General features: G+C 36.8%; 1 protein-coding gene across 5 annotated transcripts in view; it reads left to right on the top strand.

The window, feature by feature from the left end:
• The window catches only part of LOC123583553 (protein only RNase P catalytic subunit), a 131,370-nt gene that overhangs the window by 36,923 nt on the left and 74,537 nt on the right, over positions 1 to 19,910 (top strand). For all 5 annotated transcript variants that reach the window (XR_006704941.1, XM_045450680.1, XM_045450681.1 and 2 more), the window contains one exon: positions 13,929 to 14,036. Coding sequence is in view for 4 of the 5 variants with exons in the window: in XM_045450680.1 (XP_045306636.1) it covers positions 13,929 to 14,036 (108 nt within the window). In the remaining variant the exon portion in view is untranslated. The remainder of the gene's footprint in view (positions 1 to 13,928; positions 14,037 to 19,910) is intronic.

Below are 19,910 nucleotides of genomic sequence, written 5' to 3' on the forward strand. Positions count from 1 at the left end.
AGATGAACATAAGGGAAGAGAAAGACAAATAAAATAATATAAAAACAGAGAGGAAGGCAAACCATAAGAGACTCTTACCTATAGAGAACAAACTGAGGGTTGCTGGAAGAGAGGTGGTGGGGGATGGGCTAAATGGGTGATGGGCATTAAAGAGACCACTTGTTGGGGCGCCTGGGTGGCGCAGTCGGTTAAGCGTCCGACTTCAGCCAGGTCACGATCTCGCGGTCCGTGAGTTCAAGCCCCGCGTCGGGCTCTGGGCTGATGGCTCAGAGCCTGGAGCCTGTTTCCGATTCTGTGTCTCCCTCTCTCTCTGCCCCTCCTCCGTTCATGCTCTGTCTCTCTCTGTCCCAAAAATAAATAAACGTTGAAAAAAAAATTAAAAAAAAAAAAAGAGACCACTTGTGATGAGCACTGGGTGTTATATGTAAGTGATGAGTCACTACATTCTACTCCTGAAACCAATACTACACTATATGTTAACTAACTTGAATTTAAACAAAATCTTATAAGAAAATACATTTAAAAAGAAAAATTAAATAAAAAGTAGCCTGATAGATGAATGGATAAAGTTGTGGGCTGTGTGTGTGTGTGTGTGTGTGTGTGTGTGTGTGTGTGTGTGTGTGATGGAATATTACTCAGCCATAAAAAAGAATGAAATCTTGCCATTTGCAACAGCATGGATAGAACTAGAGAGTGTAATACTAAGCAAAATAAGAGAAAGACAAATACCATGTGATTTCTCTCTTATGTGGAATTTAAGAAACAAAACAAATGAGCAAAGGGGGAAAAAAGAGATAGAGAAGTAAACCAAGAAACAAACTCTTAACTGTAGAGAACAAAGTGATGGTTACCAGAGGGGAAGTGAGGGAGTGATGGGTAAAATAGGTGATGGGGATTAAGGAGTACAGTTGTCCTGATGAACACTGAGTGGTTAAAATAAAAGCTTTTATTTATTTATTTATTTATTTATTTATTTATTTATTTATTTATTTATTTATTTATTTATTTATTTAAAACTAAAAGAACAGGGGCACCTGGGTGGCTCAGTCGGTTGAACATCTGACTTCGGCTCAGGTCATGATCTCACAGTCCGTGAGTTCGAGCCCCACGTCGGGCTCTGTGCTGACAGCTCAGAGCCTGGAGCCCATTTCAGATTCTGTGTCTCCCTCTCTCTGACCCTCCCCTGTTCATGCTCTGTCTCTCCCTGTCTCAAAAATAAATAAAATGTTAAAAAAAAAAAAATTAAAAAAAAAAAAGCTCCTTTGCTATTAAAAAATAAATAAATAAAAAATAAAACTAAAAGAACAGCTTTTTTTGTTCTGTTTATTTACTTTTGAGAGAGAGAGAGAGAGAGTGAGTGAGTGCCAGTGGAGGAAGGGCAGAGAGAGAGGGACAGAGGATCCTAAGCAGGCTGTGTACTCACAGCAGCAAGCCTGATGTGGGACTCAAACTGAGAACCGTGAGATCATGATCTGAGTGGAAGTCACACACTGAACCATCTGGGCTGCCCAGGCACCCCAAAATAAAAACTTTAAGAAAAAAAAAAGAAAAGTACATAGGCCGCTTTTTAAATTGGACTATTTGGGGTTTTTTGCTATTGAGTTTAAGTTCTTTATATATTTTTCGTATTCCCTATCATATATATGGGCTGCAAATACTTTTTCAAACTATTGCAGAAGCCTTTTAGCTTGATGTAGTCCTACTTTTTATTTTATTGCTTTGCTTTAGGTATGATTTCCAAAAAATTATTACTAAGACCCATGTGAAGGAGCTTTTTTCCCCTGTTTTCTTCTAGAAGTTTCATGGTTTCAGGTTTTACATCTAAGTCTTTAATCCAGTTTGAGTTGATTTTTGTTAGCGGTGTAAGATAGGGGTGAAGTTTCATTGTTTTAAATGAATATCCAGTTTTCCCAGCACCACTTATTGAAGAGACTATCTTTTCTCCATTGAATATTCTTGGCTCCCTTGTTAAATTTTAGTTGACTGTATATGCTTGGATTTATTTCTAGGCTCTCCATCCTGTTTCACGGGTGTATTTGTTCTTAGGCTGATATCATACTGTCTTAATTATTATAGTCTTATAGTGTAGCTTGAAATCAGGAAGTATGATGCCTTGTTCTTTGTTCTTTTTCAGTATTTCTTTGGCTACTTGGGGTCTTCGTGTTTCCATATAAATTTTAGGAGTATTTTTTCTATTTCTATTTTAAAAATGCTGTTGGAATCTTGATAGGGATTACATTGAATCTATAGATGGCTTTTTGATAGTATTGGCATTTTAACAGTATTAATTCTTCCAATTCATCAACATAGGATACTTTTCCATTTATTTGTATCTTCTTAGATTTCTTTCATCATTGTATGAAAAGTGGACAAAGGACCTGAATAGACATTTGTCCAAAGAAGTTATATGAATGGGAGCGCCTGGGTAGCTCAGTCGGTTAAGCATCCGACTTCAGCTCGTGTCATGATCTTACAGTTAGTGAATTTGAGCCTCACATCTGGCTCTGTGCTGACAGCTCAGAGCCTGGAGTGTGATTCTATGTCTCCCTCTCTCTGTCCCTCCCCCACTCGTGCTGTCTGTCTGTCTGTCTCTCTCTCTCTCTCAAAAATAAATAAACATTAAAAAAAAAGAAGTTATGTGAATGGCCAATAGGTACATGAAAAGATTCTCAACATTACTAGTTATTAGGGAAATGCAAATTAAAACCACAATGAGATATCACATTACAACCTGTTAGAATGACCATCTTCAGGGAGCCTGGGTGGCTCAGTTGGTTAAGCATCTGACTCTTGATTTCGGCTCAGGTCATGATCCCAGTGTCTTGGGATCAGGCCCCGGATTGAGGTCTGTGCTCAGTGTGGAGCCTGCTTAAGATTCTGTCTCTCTCCCTCTGCCTACCTTGCACATGTACTCTCTCTCTCTAAAACAAACAAAAAGAATGACCGTTGTCCTGAAGACAAGAGATAACAAATACTGGTGTGGATATGGAGAAAAGGAAATCCTTATGTACTGTTGGTGGGATTGTAATTTGGTACAGCCACTATGGGAAACACTATGAAATATGGAAGTTCTTCAAAAAACTAAAAATTCTAGTTCTGGGAACATATCCAAAGGAAATGAAAATACTAACTCGAAAAGATATCTACACTGCCACGTTCTTAGCATTATTTACAATAGCAAAGACAGGGAAATGACCTAACTGTCCATCAATGGATGAATGGATAAAGAAGTTACACACACACACACACACACACACACACACGACGGGAATATTATCTAGTCATAAAAAAAACAAGGAAATTTTACCATTTATGACAATATGGATGGACCTTCAAGGCATTATGTTAAATGAAATAAGTCAGACAAAGACACTGTTATGATCTCACTTATATGTGGAATCTAATTTAAAAAAAAAAAAAAAAAGCAAAACCCCCACCGAACTCAAACAAAAAGAGATCAGACTTGTGGATACCAGAGGCAGGAGGTCGCGAGGAGAATTAGGGGAAGATGGTCAAAAGATACAAACTTCTGTTATAAGATAAATAAGTACTCGGTATGTAATATACAGCATGATGACTGTAGCTAACACTGCTGTAGGATATCTAGGAAAGTTGTTTGGAAAGTAGCTCTTTAGAGATCTCATCACAAGGAGAAAATTTTTTTTTTTCCTCTTATTGTACCTATATGAAATGATGTTAATTAAATCTATTGTGACAATCATTTTACAATATATGTAAAGCGAATCTTCATACTGTACACCTAAAACTTATACAGTGATGTATGTCATTTATTTCTCAATAAAATGGAAAAAAAAAGAGCATAGGCCACAATTTATTAGTATGTACTGTCCAGGAAGAAGGAAAAATTATTCCGAAGCAGGTGCTGTGGGATTCAGGCCCTTCTGAGGACTACTCCACCATCTTCAAACATAGTCATTTGGTTGTCTTCTGGCTTTTGTGGTTGCCAGCTTGATTTTGGTTTCTCTGAGCTGTTGTAGAACATATGAGAGCATGGATTTCTAGGTTTTAAATCCCAAGTCCACCACTTACTAGTTATGTGACTGGCTTAACTTCTCTGTGCTTTCATTTTCCTAATCTGTTAAGTTCCTAACCACTTTTTAGGAAGGAGAAAGTTAATATATGAAAAGCGCTTAGAATTCTTGTTTTTCTCTATTTTGTGATCTGCTTGTCACATAGAAAACCCTATAAAAGTCTTTCTGTAACTCTTATTTGACTTGGATGTATATAGGATTTCTTTCTTCAACCTCAAAATTAAAAATTTTGTGAGAAGAGGACTAGGTGAATTTTTTCATTAAGTTTCCATGAATTTCATGAATCCTTAAAGACTTATGAGGCGCCTGGGTGGCGCAGTCGGTTAGGCGTCCGACTTCAGCCAGGTCACGATCTCGCGGTCCGTGAGTTCGAGCCCCGCATCAGGCTCTGGGCTGATGGCTCAGAGCCTGGAACCTGTCCCCGTTCATGCTCTGTCGCTCCGGGGGAGGGGCAGAGAGAGAGGGAGACACAGAATCGGAAACAGGCTCCAGGCTCTGAGCCATCAGCCCAGAGCCTGATGCGGGGCTCGAACTCACGGACCGCGAGATCGTGACCTGGCTGAAGTCGGACGCCTAACCGACTGCGCCACCCAGGCGCCCTGAAAAAAAAATTTTTTTAAAAAGACTTAGATTTTTTGTTTAATATTAGGAAAGATTTTTTTTAATGATTAGTTCTCATCTTTTTGTTCTTTTTAAAAAAGTTTTTTAACATTTATTTATTTTTGAGAGACAGAGAGAGGCAGAGCATGAGCAGGGAGAGGGCAGAGAGAGAGAGAGAGGGAGTCACAGAATCTGAAGCAGGCACCAGGTTCTGAGCTGTTAACACAGAGCCCAACATGGGGCTCGAACCCATGAACTGTGAGATCATGACCCAAGCCGAAGTTGGACACTTAATGGACTGAGCCACCCAGGCACCCCAGTTCTCATCTTTTTGTCTGATTTATTCCTCATTGTTGTGAGGCTTAAGTTGTCTCTGTTCTCTGTCCTTTGTATCTATAATGTTTTTTTCTCTTAACATTTTCTTTTAATTCTTTTCCTCTGCATTCTTGTAGAATTTCTCAAAGTTGGTTCACCAAATCCATGTTCTGGTAAATTACTAATCTAATCTTTATGGCTTTTCATGGAGATTTAAATTCTGCAGTTGCAATTCGTTTTTTCTTGCATTTATTTTATTTTTGCCAGGTCTCTTTCTTTATAAATGCAACTGAATTTGTCCTCAATAATAAATAAACAATAATAAGATATGTCCTCTATCCCCTGAGTTTTTGTTGTTTCTGAACTTCTGCTTCTGCTTTTGCTACACTACCCATTCTTTCTGGCCATTTTACCCACTCTGGTTTTCTCTAGCACCTGTGTGCCAATGACTCAAAGATATATATCGCTCTAGCCCTCACATTCTCACCAAACCCCAAACTTCCTGTTGGCCATCTTCCTGAATACCATCCTTTCAGTGACAGGATGAGAGTGGTAAACTATTTTATTCTTTGTCTGTAAATGTCTATTTGAATGATAGTTTAATTACATGGAATTTAATGTCTTTCCTCAACACTTTGATGATAGTATTGCAATATCTTCTGGTCTCTATTTTCGTTACTATTGAGAAGATTGCTTTGGTCCAATTTTTTTTTTTTTTAAGTTTTTTATTTAAGTAATCCCTACACTTAATATAGGGCTCAAATTCACGACCCCAAGATGAAGAGTCGCACACTCCTCCAACTGAGCCAGCCAGGTGCCCTATCAGTCCAATTTTTGTTCTGTATATCATCTCCATCCTCCTTGTTGCTCTTTAAAATTGTTTTCACTTCTGCTGTTTCACTGTGATATGTATTATGAATGTATTTCTTTTTCCTGCTTGGGATTCACTGAGCTTCCTGAATCTGATGTTTCATATCTTGAATCACTTCTGAATAATTCTCAGCCCTTATATCTTCAAATATTGCCTCTCCTGAAATTCCCATTAGACATTTGTGAGACCCTTTCACTCTCCTCTATGTCTCTTACTCTTTCTTTCTTTCTTTCTTTCTTTCTTTCTTTTTTTTTTTTTTTTTTTTAGTATTTATTTTGGGCAGAGCACAAGTCAGGGAGGGGCAGAGAGAGGGGAACAGGGGATCCAAAGCAGGCTGTGAGCTGACAGGCTTACAGCAGTGAGCCCGATGTGGGAGCTCGAACTCACGAACCTCAAGATCATGACCTGAGCTGAAGTCATACACTGAACTGACTGAGACACTGAGGTGCTCCTACTCTTTCTTTCATATTATTTCATCTTGTTATATTTCTGAATTGCATTCTGGGTAACATTTTTAGATCTATCTTCTAATTCACTACTTCTTACCTCATATGTGTCTGTTCTTCTCTCTACCCATTCATTTCTGGGCTTTTCCCCTATTGTTTCAATAATTTACAGACCACAGAATTCACCATTTTAAGTGAACAGTTCAATGATTTTGAGTAAATTTATATACTTGTGTGGCTACCACCATGATTCAGCTTTAGAATACTTGTTTCACCAAAAACTTTCATCATGCCCTTTGGAGGTCAGTGTCTGCTCCTACTCCTATAACCCCAGCAACCACTGAGCTGCTGTCTGTCTCTGTAGTTTTGTCTTTACTAATAGTTGCATATAAATAGAATCATATAATCTGTAATGTTTTTGTTTGTCTTTCACTTAAAATAATGCTGTGTATTTGTTTTTACAATATATTAGATTTAGTTTGAAATATAGTGTTTTTGAGTTTTTGTTACATGTATCAGTTATTTTTCATTGCTGAGCGTATTTAAGTGTGTTAATACATCAGAGTTTGTTCATTCGCCAACTGATGGACATTTGGATTTTCTCCCATCCGTTTAGTTTCAGTTAGTTATTTTAGGATGTTAATTTTAGAACTTCTCTTTCAAATTGTTTTCCTCATTTTTTTCATGGTCTCTTTCTTTTCTTACAGTTTTGATTCTTTTTGTACATTTTAATTATTTTTACATATTTTATATTGTCTCTTAGGTTTCTCCATTTTTCCTTTTGCCTGAACTCTTTGTGCATTAATCCTTCGGTGTGTCAGAAGACTCCCACATGGTAGATTGTTTACTCTTGTGTTTTTTAATTTTAAATTGGTGAGTTTGGTTTTAGAAGGACTTGCTCTTTCTATGAGTGTCCCTTTGTTGCCTAGATTATTGGTATTATCTCTCTGGAGAGGTTTGGTATTTGCTTCTGCCAAGTGTCCAAGAGATGTTACTGGATCAGAACCAGGTGTGTGTGTGTCTGTGTGTGTTTTAAAGTAAGCTCTGCTCCCAACATAGGGCTTGAACTCATGACCCTGAGATCAAGAGTTACATGCTCTACTGACAGAGCCTGCCAGGCGCCTCTGGATCAGAACTAGTTTTTATGTAATTTCTCAGTGGAACATTTTAAAACACATTTAAAACACAAACCTTGAGTTTCTTTTTGTTCAGGGATTTTTCCCCCTACTTAGATCCCTGGTAGAGATAGAAAGGGTGGTGTATTGTGTTTTGACATCAGTGTTCCCATCTGTAAAGGTTCTCTTTTATTCGGGAATTCACTTCCAATTTCTCCCTTCATTTGGAAGGTTTGATATATCTCCAGGTTCCAGGGTGGTATCAGAAACCAGGCTCCTGTTTGCTAATACCCACTCCATTTCTTTTCTTGTCTCCTAGACAACATTAGCATCAATTTTTATCCTTACCATTCTGATTTTCAGATTTGGCTTTATCTCTGGCACTGGGAGACTTTTTCTTTTTCTCTTTCTTTCTTTCTTTCTTTCTCTCTTTCAAGTTCAACCATGCATAGGTATTTTTGTTGTATTTTACACAGCCTTTTAGAAACTTCTGGCAGAAAGGGTTTGTTGGGTTTTTTTTTCATCTTTCTGGAATCAGAAAACTCAGATAAGATTGTAAGTATTTAAAAACAGAGTAGCATAGTATAGTAGTTTTAGCTATAATTACTAAATGAAAAACATCTCCTAAAATATAACTTGTTATTAAGGGAGTGTAAGCTTTCTAAGACTATTAGTTGTTAGATTGCAGTGACATTTTCTAGACATACAATTTCGTTTTTCTTTGGCTACAGTAAGGCAACCATTTTAGTGCTCTTTTTTTTTTTTAATTTTTTTTTTTTTCAACGTTTATTTATTTTTGGGACAGAGAGAGACAGAGCACGAACGGGGGAGGGGCAGAGAGAGAGGGAGACACAGAGTCGGAAACAGGCTCCAGGCTCTGAGCCATCAGCCCAGAGCCCGACGCGGGGCTCGAACCCACGGACCGCGAAATCGTGACCTGGCTGAAGTCGGACGCTCAACCGACTGAGCCACCCAGGCGCCCCTTTAGTGCTCTTTTTATTTCACACTTATTTGTATCTCATGGGGTAAAGAAGGTATGCAAAGAAATTTGTCCATTAGATGCAGAGATGGATTTTTTATTGTGGTTCCATGTTAAGAACAGTGCTTCCCACCAAAATAGCTGGTATTCCCCTGTTTTTCCATATCTGTTATGACTAAAGCCAGTTGTTTTAATACTCCCTTTCTTCTAATCTTTGGAAAATATAATGATTGTTGTAGTACATTGGATATAATTAACATGTTGAGTTCATTGTTTCTTTTATGATGTAAAGTTTTGAGTATACATTGTTGTAGTCCTGTTTCCCCTGAGTTGCCATTGTAGAGGAGGATGTTAACTCAATACAATAAATGAGAGAGATCTGTTTTGAATTTCTTGGTGAGGTTTATATCAAAGTCTCCTAAGTAAACTGCTATAAACATATGGACCATCATTTCAAAAAATTGAAGAGTTTTAACCTCTTTTAGGTAGAAAGGTAAAAGAGAAGTTTTAGCATCTCTTGGAATATCATTTGTTGAGAAAAATCAGTTGCTTAACCTCTTTGCCTTCTCATCCATAATGTAGGAGGAGTAATAAATAGAAGAGTCAATTTCTATTGCCATGTATATTGTGAGAGTCATTTATAATTAGGAAGTCAGATCTGTGATGGCAGGTGCTGGAATCATCTGTGTAATGTATATGCTGTCCCATTCTTTTATTTCTTTTTTTGATGCACATATTTGGATCATTTTGCTACTCATTTATGATTAGGTAACAACTACAAAACAATAAATATCAATTCTGCTTCTTTGTTTCAAATAAGAAATTGGATGTGATACAGAATTTAAAACTTTTGATTAGCTGTTTTAGAATTGTTTTACATTTATTTCCTCTTTCCCATATTGTAGTAATAAACAAGAATTGAATTTTTAAAACTTAAACTCAAAACATAATACATAAAAACTTTATAGTTATTTGAACTTTCAAATTGCCTAATCATTAATCATCAAACGTTCAAAGCTTTTGGTGTTTAGTTAAGGGCCTTGGTTGTTCTTTCCTCTGCCTAAAAGGCTCTTCCCTCAGAGGAAGCATGGTTGTTGACCCCTTCACTTCATTCAAGTCTTTGTTTAAATGTTACCTGATTAGAAAGACCTTTTCCTTTCACCATATCTAAAGTAGAGAGGGCTTGGAAGAGTTAGGCTAACACCCTGCCCTGATTAAATTTTCTTCAAGGCACTTTGCTCTACCTAAAATTAAATATCTATTTGTTAACTTGGTATTGCTTGTTTCCTCTACTAATATATAAATTTCTCTAGCTCAGTGAATTTGTTCACTATTCTGTTCCTAGGAAGAAGAATATTATTTGGCACATAACACATGCTCATTGAAAATCTATTGACTGACCAAGTGAATGTATTATAAACTTGTGGTCTGCAGGTGGAATCTAGCCCAAAAATGTTTTTTGTTTGAGCTTCTTTGTATTTTATTCTTTTTAATAGTTATTTAACAGTGTTTCAAAATGCCAGATTTTTTATTTTCCTTGAAAAATTAAATCTCCTAGCCCTGGGTATTTATTTCATGTGGCAGCAATTAGCTGGACTGAGCACTGGGCTACTCCCTTTGTAAGGGACCTACATTCTCCAGTTTGTCAGCCTTTACTTCTTTCTATAGAATCTTGGACCATGAGACTTACACTATTTGCTATTTATCATTTTGCCTGCTCTGTTGTGTTTTCATAGACTTGGCCCATTTTACTTATTTAGGTCACCTGCCTGGTCCTTGTAGACATTTGAGCTAACAGTCTCTATTGCAAGTTATGGTGTTTGTAATTCCTATGCAGTAACACCTCTTAGATTTAAGCCTAGAAGTGTAAAATGAGTAAAGATGATAGAGGTTGTGACTTTTTATTGAAGGAAATATATGTTGAATTTGTAAAGCCTATATGTTACACAAATGAATTCCTTTTAGGCCAATGAGCACACAATAAGATGCTCAACATCATTAGTCATTTGGGAAATGTACATCAAAACCGCACTGAGGTACCATTTCACATCTGAAAGTATGAGTATAATAAAAAACACATAAAATAACAAGTATCGGTGAGGCTGTCGAGAAATTGGAAGCCTTGTACATTGTAGTTGGGAATGTAAAATGATATAGCTACTTGGAAGACAGTCTAGCAGTTCCTCAAAAAGTTAAACAGAGAGTTACTATTATTACATATGGTAGCTCATGACAGTTTCCCTCCTAGATGTATACCCAAGAGTAATGAAACATACATCCATCTAAAATTTGTACACAGATGTACATTTCAGCATTGTGTGTAATATCCAAGAAGTGGGAATAATCCAAATGTCCATCAACTAATGAATGGATAAATAAAATGTGGTGTAATCCATACAATGGAATATTATTTGGCAATAGAAAGGAACGAAGTACTCATTTATGTTATAATACTAATGAACCTTGAAAACATTATATTGAGTGAAAGAAGTCAGTCACAAAAGACTATATATTTGTATTATTCAGTTTGCCACGTGGTAAGGTAGCGGAATAGGGATTGACTACTGAGCATGGAGTTTCTAGTAGGAAAGACAGAACTAAAATTGGATTGTAGTAATGTTGCACAACCTGTGAATTGTGTACAAGTGAAACCTTGAATTGCAACTGACTTGTTCTGCAAGTGTTCTGCAAGACAAGAAAATATTTCTAATAAATTTTAACTTGATAAACGAACGATGTTTTGCAAAGTGAATAATAAGTGATGCCGAATGGCATGATCACATGATTAAAACTGAGATGGCATGATCACAACTGAGCCAATGGTTCTGGAAATTTGATTTGGTATACAAGTGCTTTGGATTACAAGCGTGTTTCTAGAAGGAATTATGCTCACAAACCAAGGTTTTACTGTACTTCAAATGAGTGAATTATATGGTATATGAATTATGTATCAATAAATTTTTTTCAAAAGAACTTCTTTTGTTAGTCAAGAAACAAATGATCAAAAGATTGGTGGATTTTCATACTTTAAATCATTAGCCAATCTAATCAAGAATCAAGTACAATCCCAGCAGCAGCACTAGAAAGAAATAATTTAAATTTACCCTCCATTAAAACACTTAAGCTTGCAGATTTGTATAGGCCTATGCCATAGTTAATATGCTGTCTCAGTAGGTTACCTCTTTCTTTGTCATGCCTTATCAGCATGATCTACTCAGTGGCTTTTGAGTGCAACGACATATAAACTTGTTTAGTTTGAAAAGTGAGCATCTTGGATACGCACAGCAAGTATTACAAAGTAATAAAGTGTTACTCCTCGACTGGTAATATTTGGTAAATGGAGATTTCGTAATGGGGGAAAAGCCCAATCTGACATTTAAAATTTTTCTGTGTATTAGATACGGATCAGGAGGCTAAATCTCCAGATGGAATTTTACTACACATTCTATGATTGCACAGAGCTTCCTGAGACTCACCTTTCAAACAAACCATCACAAGTATAACCTTTTCCATTCTGTGATTTTAAGGGATTTCCAAGTCTTGTTAACATAGAATATCGGAACTGGAAGGGGACTTTGTAAGTTATCTAGTTTGACTCTTGATTTTCCAAATGTCCATTTTGCCAGTCATGGTGAACTGCCTTGCTTTGTCATTACTCCTGAGGTGAATACAACATAGTACTAAGAGCAGCACCACAATGATATATTGGAAATATAGTGGGAAATCTTTTCCATGTTAATTAGTGAAACCTGAATTTTAGAATTTAATGCACTTGTTTTGTTTCCCTTGGTTCATTCAGACCAAAACAAGAAATGGTCGTATTGTATGCAAACTGTTTTAATTCTCCTTGATAGTTTTATTTCCATTTATAAAAAACAGTATTCCTATTGCAACTTTATTTAGTTAGTTTTGATATTAGTTGGAACTTTCTAAACATTTTTCAGGAAATATATTTGAGCAAAGAAATTTTTAAAAAGTGTTATGCTGAGTAGAAAGGAAAGAGGTTGGTCCCATACAACTGGAGTTGGCAAGGATAGAAAAGCTAAAGAAGTCAAGTGAGAAATGAAAGCATGCATATGGATTAGTGGTTGTTTAATTTTATTTTTAATTAATTTAGTTTTAAATGAAGCCTGGTTGACATACAACATTATAGTAGTTTCAGGTGTACAACATAGTGATTCAACATTTATGTACATTATGAAATGCTCACTGAGGTAAGTATAGTTATCATCTGTCACCATACAAAGTTACTACAGTATTATTGATTATATTTCCTATGCTGTACTTTACATCCTTATGACTTATTTTAAAACTGTAAGTTTGGGTGGCTCAGTCAGTTAAGTGTCTGACTCTTGATTTTGGCTCAGATCATGATCTCAAGGTCATGAGATCTAGCCCTGCATCGAGATCCATGCTCAGCATGGAGCCTGCTTGGGATTCTCTCCCTCCCTCTCCCTCTGCCTCTCCCTCACTTGTGCATGCTCTCTCTCCCTCTCTCTCAAAAAAACATTTAAAAGAAGAATAATAATAAAACACCACACTGTCGTTCACATTTTGCGTTTCCTCTAATTTCTGCCTGCTTTCGGTCGTTGTCTAGTATCTTCAAATAGTTGGTTTTTATGTAAAATTTATATTATCTCATAGTCCAGGACAGACTATTCCATCATTACCAGAAATGGAGCTCCTTCTCCTCCTTTTCTTCCTTCCATAGCACTCATCACATTTGACATTTAATATAATTTATTAACTTTTGTGTTTATTTTATGTCTCCTTCCACTAAAATGCAGGTTCCACTAAGTTAGAGTTTTATCTGTCTGGTAACTGCTGGGCACACAGTAGATGCCCCACAAATATTTGTTGAATAACCCAACTCTTCAAAATAGCCAGAAGTAAATAAAAACCTCTTGATGACCAAAGAGCTATTGTAGAGCCTTGTTCTTTCAACACAGTTGCACTAGTAGACTGACATATCTGAGGTTTACTTCTCCTTGGCATACAGAACAGGATATAGAGATTTTGACATTTCATTCTCATCATGACTACCATGTAAGTCAGTTTAGTAGGCAATAGCTAGGTGCAGATCGAATGAAATAGCATGTGAAAGTACTCTAGGAAGTGTACAGTGCTATGAGATTATAAGGTATATCAGTTAATTACATGTGGTTGCATTTATTAGTCTGGTCTTTTTGGATTTCATTTTGAAAGTATCTTTGTGTGCATTTTAAAAAATTTTTTTAATGTTTATTTTTTTATTTTTGAGAGAGAGAGACAGCAGGGGAGCGGTCAGAGAGAGAGACAGAATCTGAACCAGCCTCCAGGCTCTGAGCTGTCAGCACAGAGGCCGATGCGGGGCTTGAACCCACAAACTGTGAGATCATGACCAGACCCTGAAGTCGGGTGATTAACTGAGCTACCCAGGTGCCCCTTTTTGTGTGTATTTTTAAGGGATGAATATATTTACTTATCAGAACAATAATAAAAGTCATAACAGTGTGTTTATGATAAAGCCCTTGCTAAGTTTTATTGTTTTATCTGGCTTTTCTTTTTTAGGAACTTGAGAGATTTCAGAACTTTGTAAAATGCTGTCCTCCTTTTGATATCGTCATTGATGGGCTCAATGTTGCCAAAACATTTCCTAAAGCTCGTGAATCTCAAGTTGTAAGTACAAGTTTTATTTTGTTATTACAAATCTCTAGAAATATTTACTGTACTTATTTGTGATCTTCCTTGGGTGTATTAACTCCCCATTTTTCCTTCCTCTAAAAATAAGCTCCTAAAGGTGTCACAGTAACCAACCACGTATCTAAGATTCACTGTTTTCATCTCTGGCAAGAAAGTGACTCTTATAGGCTGGCCAAGAGTGATTAAAAAGCCATGTAGTAGAGGGCCATTTCAGCCCTTTTTCTTTCTTTCTTTCTTTTTTTTTAATTTTTTAAATATTTACTTTTGAGAGAGAGAGAGAAAGGGAGAGAGCACAAGTGGGCGAGGGGCAGAGAGAGAGGAAGACACAGCAGGCTCCAGGCTCCCAAGTTGCCAGCACAGAGCCCAAGGTGGGACTCGAACTCATGAACTGCAAGATCATGACCTGGGCCGAAGTCAGACACTTAACCAACTGCACCACCCAGGTGCCCTCAGCCTTTTTACCTATATAACCTTTAACTAACCTTCTTCTACATCTCTACTCTTTCTTTGGGGTTACTCTGTCATTTCCCTGTGAGTCACATTCCTCTATTTGAAATTTTTCAACATAAACTAAGAGATGTTAATATACCCATACTTGTTTTTTCCAAACATAGTATGTTCATAAATGAATCTAACCAGCTCTTTTTTTTGTAAGGTAATCATTTGTTCTACAAGTTTATAAGTATCCTGTAGTTTCTAATAGGAATATCATGATTTTTAATAGCAGTTATATAAAATTTTACATATAATTTATAGCAATTTTTATACTCTATAGCAATTATTTTAATCATTTTTATTTAAAAAAAAATTTTTTTTTCAACGTTTTTTATTTATTTTTTTGGGACAGAGAGAGACAGAGCATGAACGGGGGAGGGGCAGAGAGAGAGGGAGACACAGAATCGGAAACAGGCTCCAGGCTCTGAGCCATCAGCCCAGAGCCTGACACGGGGCTCGAACTCACGGACCGCGAGATCGTGACCTGGCTGAAGTCGGCCGCTTAACCGACTGCGCCACCCAGGCGCCCCTAATCATTTTTATAGATAAGAATACTAGAAAAGTGAAGCCAATTTTGTATAGTAAATCTGTAGAAAGCAGTCATAACATCAGAATTAAATTGTAGACAGCTCCTGGATTTCAAGCTTATGGTTCTTACTGCTGGCAATCTATGGCCATTCATCTGTAGTTAATCTGTGTTATTTCTTAAAAATTACTGCCAATTTAAAAGCTTTTTCTCAGAGATGCGACTAGTCCCGTTTGGCCATTTATACTCAGAAAAGCTTACAAGTACCAAGGATGAGGTTGATTTACAGAAATTTCTTTATATGTCTATCCTTTATGCCTACATTTTTATGGTCAAGTATGTACTTTTCAATCCTTTATTTTTAAAAAACACAAAAGCAAGTTGAAAATATTTTTGTCCTTTAGGTACTTGAAGGGTTATTTGAGGCAGCAATATTGAAAAGGGCAAAGCCAGAAAATGAAGCATAAAATTACTATCACTAGTACATGGTGGAGCTCAAAATCAGAAGTTCCTCAGCTAATCTGTGTAAAGTTTTGTATTTGTTTACCTTTTATTCGACATTCAGCTTCACACAAAGCAGTAAAAATTGGCTTGCCAGAAATATATAGCCCAAATTGGGTGAACATTTTTGGGGAAAGTAACATGTTGAAAATGCTGTAGTGGATACATCCCCTAGTATTATAGGAGAAAAATTTTTTTTTAATTATTTTTTTTAACGTTTATTTTTGAGACAGAGAGAGACAGAGCATGCACAGGGGAGGGGCAGAGGGAGAGGGAGACACAGAATCTGAAACAGGCTCCAGGCTCTGAGCTGTCAGCACAGAGCCCGACGCGGGGCTCGAACTCATGGACCACGAGATCACGACCTGAACCGAAGTTGGACGCTTAACCGACCGAGCCACCCAGGTGCCCCTATAGGAGAAAATGTTTTACATTTGGAAAGATCTTAGCAGATTTTGGCAAACCAAGAGGCAAAGAACAAAGATTAACCTGTGAAATCATAGGCAGCTGCCACCACTTTTAGCTTTCACTCTTAAAATAATTTAATGTTAACAACACTTTATGTGGACAGGTAACTGTTATTACTCAGCTCGTAAAAGCACCCTTATCTTGTAGCAGTACATTGGTATTATATTTGGGAAACTGCAGCTCAGAGGCTCTCAGCTTAGAGATGCCACCTGAATAAGGAAAAAGGAAAAAATTTCCTTCTCAAGTTTTTTCTCAAATCTCTGAATCTAGAGATTTATATTTAAAAAAATACAGATGTATCATATTTCTCATAGGCCTCTCCCCCCCCCCCCCCTTTTTTTTATATCTTTTGTCAGACCCTCTTGTGGCTTAGTTTTATTCTTTAACACTTTGTAGGTTGTCAGAACTAGCTTCCCAGTTTTTCTGTTAATCTTGTAAGTAGAATTTTAGCTTAGAAGTTAAGAATAAGGATTCCGGAGTCAGACTTTTTGAATTCTAGTCCTGGTTCTTCCACTTTCAGTAGCTTTCATGGTTTGAACAAATTACTTAACCTCTCTGTGCCTTAGTTTCCCAGTGTGTAAAATGGAGATAATAATAGTACTTATCTCACAAAGATGTTATAAAGAATAAATGAGTTAATATATGTAAGCATTTGGCACATTGTAAGTATCTAATAGGTGTAACTATTATTGTGATTACTATTCAGATTGATTTCCTATCTGGAACCGTAATTCTTGCTTTCAGTAGACCCTTATTTGGCAGTTTTTTTCCATCGTATCATCTGTGTAAATAGAATTAAAATACAAAACTCTGCCTTAGTATTAGACTGCATCTAGGTCAGGTATTCAAATAATAATTGAGAATTGAAGGCAGTACTACCAAAAACTTAAGAAAAATTTTAAATGCAATGATGTTTTTAAAAATGTTTTTACGTTTATTTTTGAGAGAGAGAGAGAGCGAGAGCAAGTGGGGGAAGGGCAGAGAGAGGGAGACAGAGGATCCAAAGCGGGCTCTGTGATGACAGCAGATACCCCAATGCGGGGCTGGAACTCAAGAACCACAAGATCATGACCTGAGCCTAAGTTAGATGCTTTACCTACTGAGCCACCCAGGCGCCCCTAATGTGATAATTTTAAGAAATTTTAGTTTCCTCTGATTATAAAAGTAATGCATGTAGAAAATTTGGAAATTACAGTAAATAAAATTATATATAGCCCTATCATTCAACAATAATCATTGTCAGTGTTTTATTTCCTTGCAGTGTTTTTCCATTTTCTTACCTAATTGAGCTTCAACTGTGTAATGACTATATATCTGCATTTTAATTCACAGTTGTTGAAAGCTCTCAATAAAAACGAAATTCTAAAAGGTGTAGAACTACCCATTTAAAAATATTTGAGGGGTGTCTTGGTGGCTCAGTTGGTTAAGCGTCTAACTCTTGATTTTGGCTCAGGTCATGATTTCGCAGTTCTTGAGATCAAGCCCTGCTTCGGGCTCTGCACTGACAGCACAGAGAGACTGCTTGGGATTCTCTCTCTCCCTTTCTGTCTGCCCCTCCCTCGCTCATGTACATACTTTCTCAAAACTCTCAAATAAATAAACTTAAATAAACAGTTAAAAAAATAAAATATTTGAGATGGAAGCACCTTAAAAGAGCACATAAAAAGGGGTACCTGGGTGGCTCAGTCTGTTAAGCCTGTGACTCTTGATTTTGGCTCGGGTCATGATCTCCAGAGAACTCTTAATGACATTGAAGAATTACCTTCTTGAATGGCACCCCCAAGGCATGGGTATAAGATTAAATGACCTTTTAAGGTAATGACCCTTTAGAAAGTTTAATCTTGATTCAGGGGCCAAATCTAGACAAGCAAGTCATTTTGGAGAAAATAAAATAGCTGAATCCAGCTAGCAAACTGAATATTTAGTGAACTACCCTTTAAAAAATTTTTTTTAATTAAAAAAATTTTTTTTCCTCATGATAAGTGTACCCCTTAATTCTCCTTACCTATTTCACCCACCCACTCCCTCTTCCCCTCTGGTAAATCCATCAATTTGTTCCCTGTAGTTAAGAGTCTGTATCTTGGTTTGTCTTTCTCTTTTTCCCTCTGCTCTTTTGTTTTGTTTTGTTTCTTAAACTCCACAAATGAGTGAAATCATGGTATTTGTCTTTATCTCTTTTTTCTTTTTTTTAATGTAAGTTTTTTTAATGTTTACTTTTGAGAGAGAGAGAGAGAGAGCATGAGCATGGGAGGGGAAAAGAGAGAGATACAGAGGATCTGAAACAGACTCCATGCTTGACAGTGGAGAGCCCAATGTGGGGCTCAAACGCACAAACTGCGTGATCATGACCTGAGCCAAAGTCCGACACTTAATTCACTGAGCCACCCAGGTGCCCTGGTGTTTGTCTTTTTCTGACTTATTTTATTTTCACATTATACTCTCTAGCTCTGTCCATGCTGTTGAAAAGGGCCAAATTTCATATATATATATATATATATATATATATATATATATATATATATATACCATTTCTTTTTTATCCATTCATCTGTCGATGGACACTTGTGCTGCTTCCGTTGTTTGACTATTGTAAATAATGCCGCGGTAAACATAGGGGTGTATGTATCCTTTTGAATTAGTGTTTTTTTGTATTTTTTGGGTAAGTACCCAGTAGTGCAATTACTGGATTATAGGGTAGTTTTTACTTTAATTTTTTGAGGAACTTCCATACTGTTTTCCACAATGACTGCACCAGTTTGCGTTCCCATCAACAGTGTGAGAGTCTTCCTTTTTCTCCACATTCTCGTCAACACTTGCTGTTTCTTGTGTTTTTTATTTTAACCATTCTCACAGGTGTGAGGAAATATCTCATGTAACTTGATTTGCATTTCCCTGATGATGACTGATGTTGATCATCTTGTCATGTGTCTGCTGGCCATCTAGATGTCTTTTTTTTTTTTTTTTTTTTTTTTTGAATGTTTATTTATTTTGAGAAAGAGAGTGCACGAGCAGGGGAGAGGCAGAGAGAGAGGGAAAGAGAAAATCCCAAGCAGACTCCACTCTCAGTGTGGAGCCCAAAGTGCAGCTCAATCTCAACAACCATGAGATCATGACTTAGCTGAAATCAAGAGTCCAATGCTTAACTGACTGAACCACCCAGGCTCCCCTGGATGTCTTCTTTGGAGAAATGTTTGTTCATGTCTTCTGCTCATTTTTTAATTGGATTGTTTGTTTTTTGGGGGTGTTGAGTTATATCAGTTCTTTATTTATTTTAAATACTAACCCTTTATAGGATACATTGTTTGCAAATATCTTTTCCCATTCAGTAGGTTCCCCTTTAATTTTGTTGACTGTTTTCCTTCACTGTGCAGAAACTTTTTATTTTGATGTAGTTCCAGTGTTTTATTTTTGCTTTTTATTTCCCTTGCCTCAAGAGGGAAATAATGTTGCTAGGGCCAATGTGAGAGCAATTACTGCATGTGCTCTCTTCAAGGATTTGTATGGTTTCAGGTCTCACATTTAGGCCTTTAGTCCATTTTTAGTTTATTTCTGTGTATGGTGTAAGAAATTGTCCAGTTTCATTCTTTTGCATGTAGCTGTCTTTTCCCAGCACCATTTGTTTAAGAGACTGTCTTTTTCCCACTGTATACTCATTCTTCTTTTATCGAAGATTAATTGACCATATATTTGTGGGTTTATTTCTGCGTTTTATGTTCTATTCCATTGATCTACGTGTCTGTTTTTGTGCCAGTACCATACTGTTTTGACCACTACAACTTTGTAGTAAGTTTTGAAGTATGGAATTGTGATACCTTCCCTTTTTTTCTTTTTCAAGATTGCTTTGGCTATTTGGGGTCTTT

Source organism: Leopardus geoffroyi, chromosome B3 (genome assembly GCF_018350155.1).
Source record: "Leopardus geoffroyi isolate Oge1 chromosome B3, O.geoffroyi_Oge1_pat1.0, whole genome shotgun sequence".
Taxonomy (NCBI): domain Eukaryota; kingdom Metazoa; phylum Chordata; class Mammalia; order Carnivora; family Felidae; genus Leopardus; species Leopardus geoffroyi.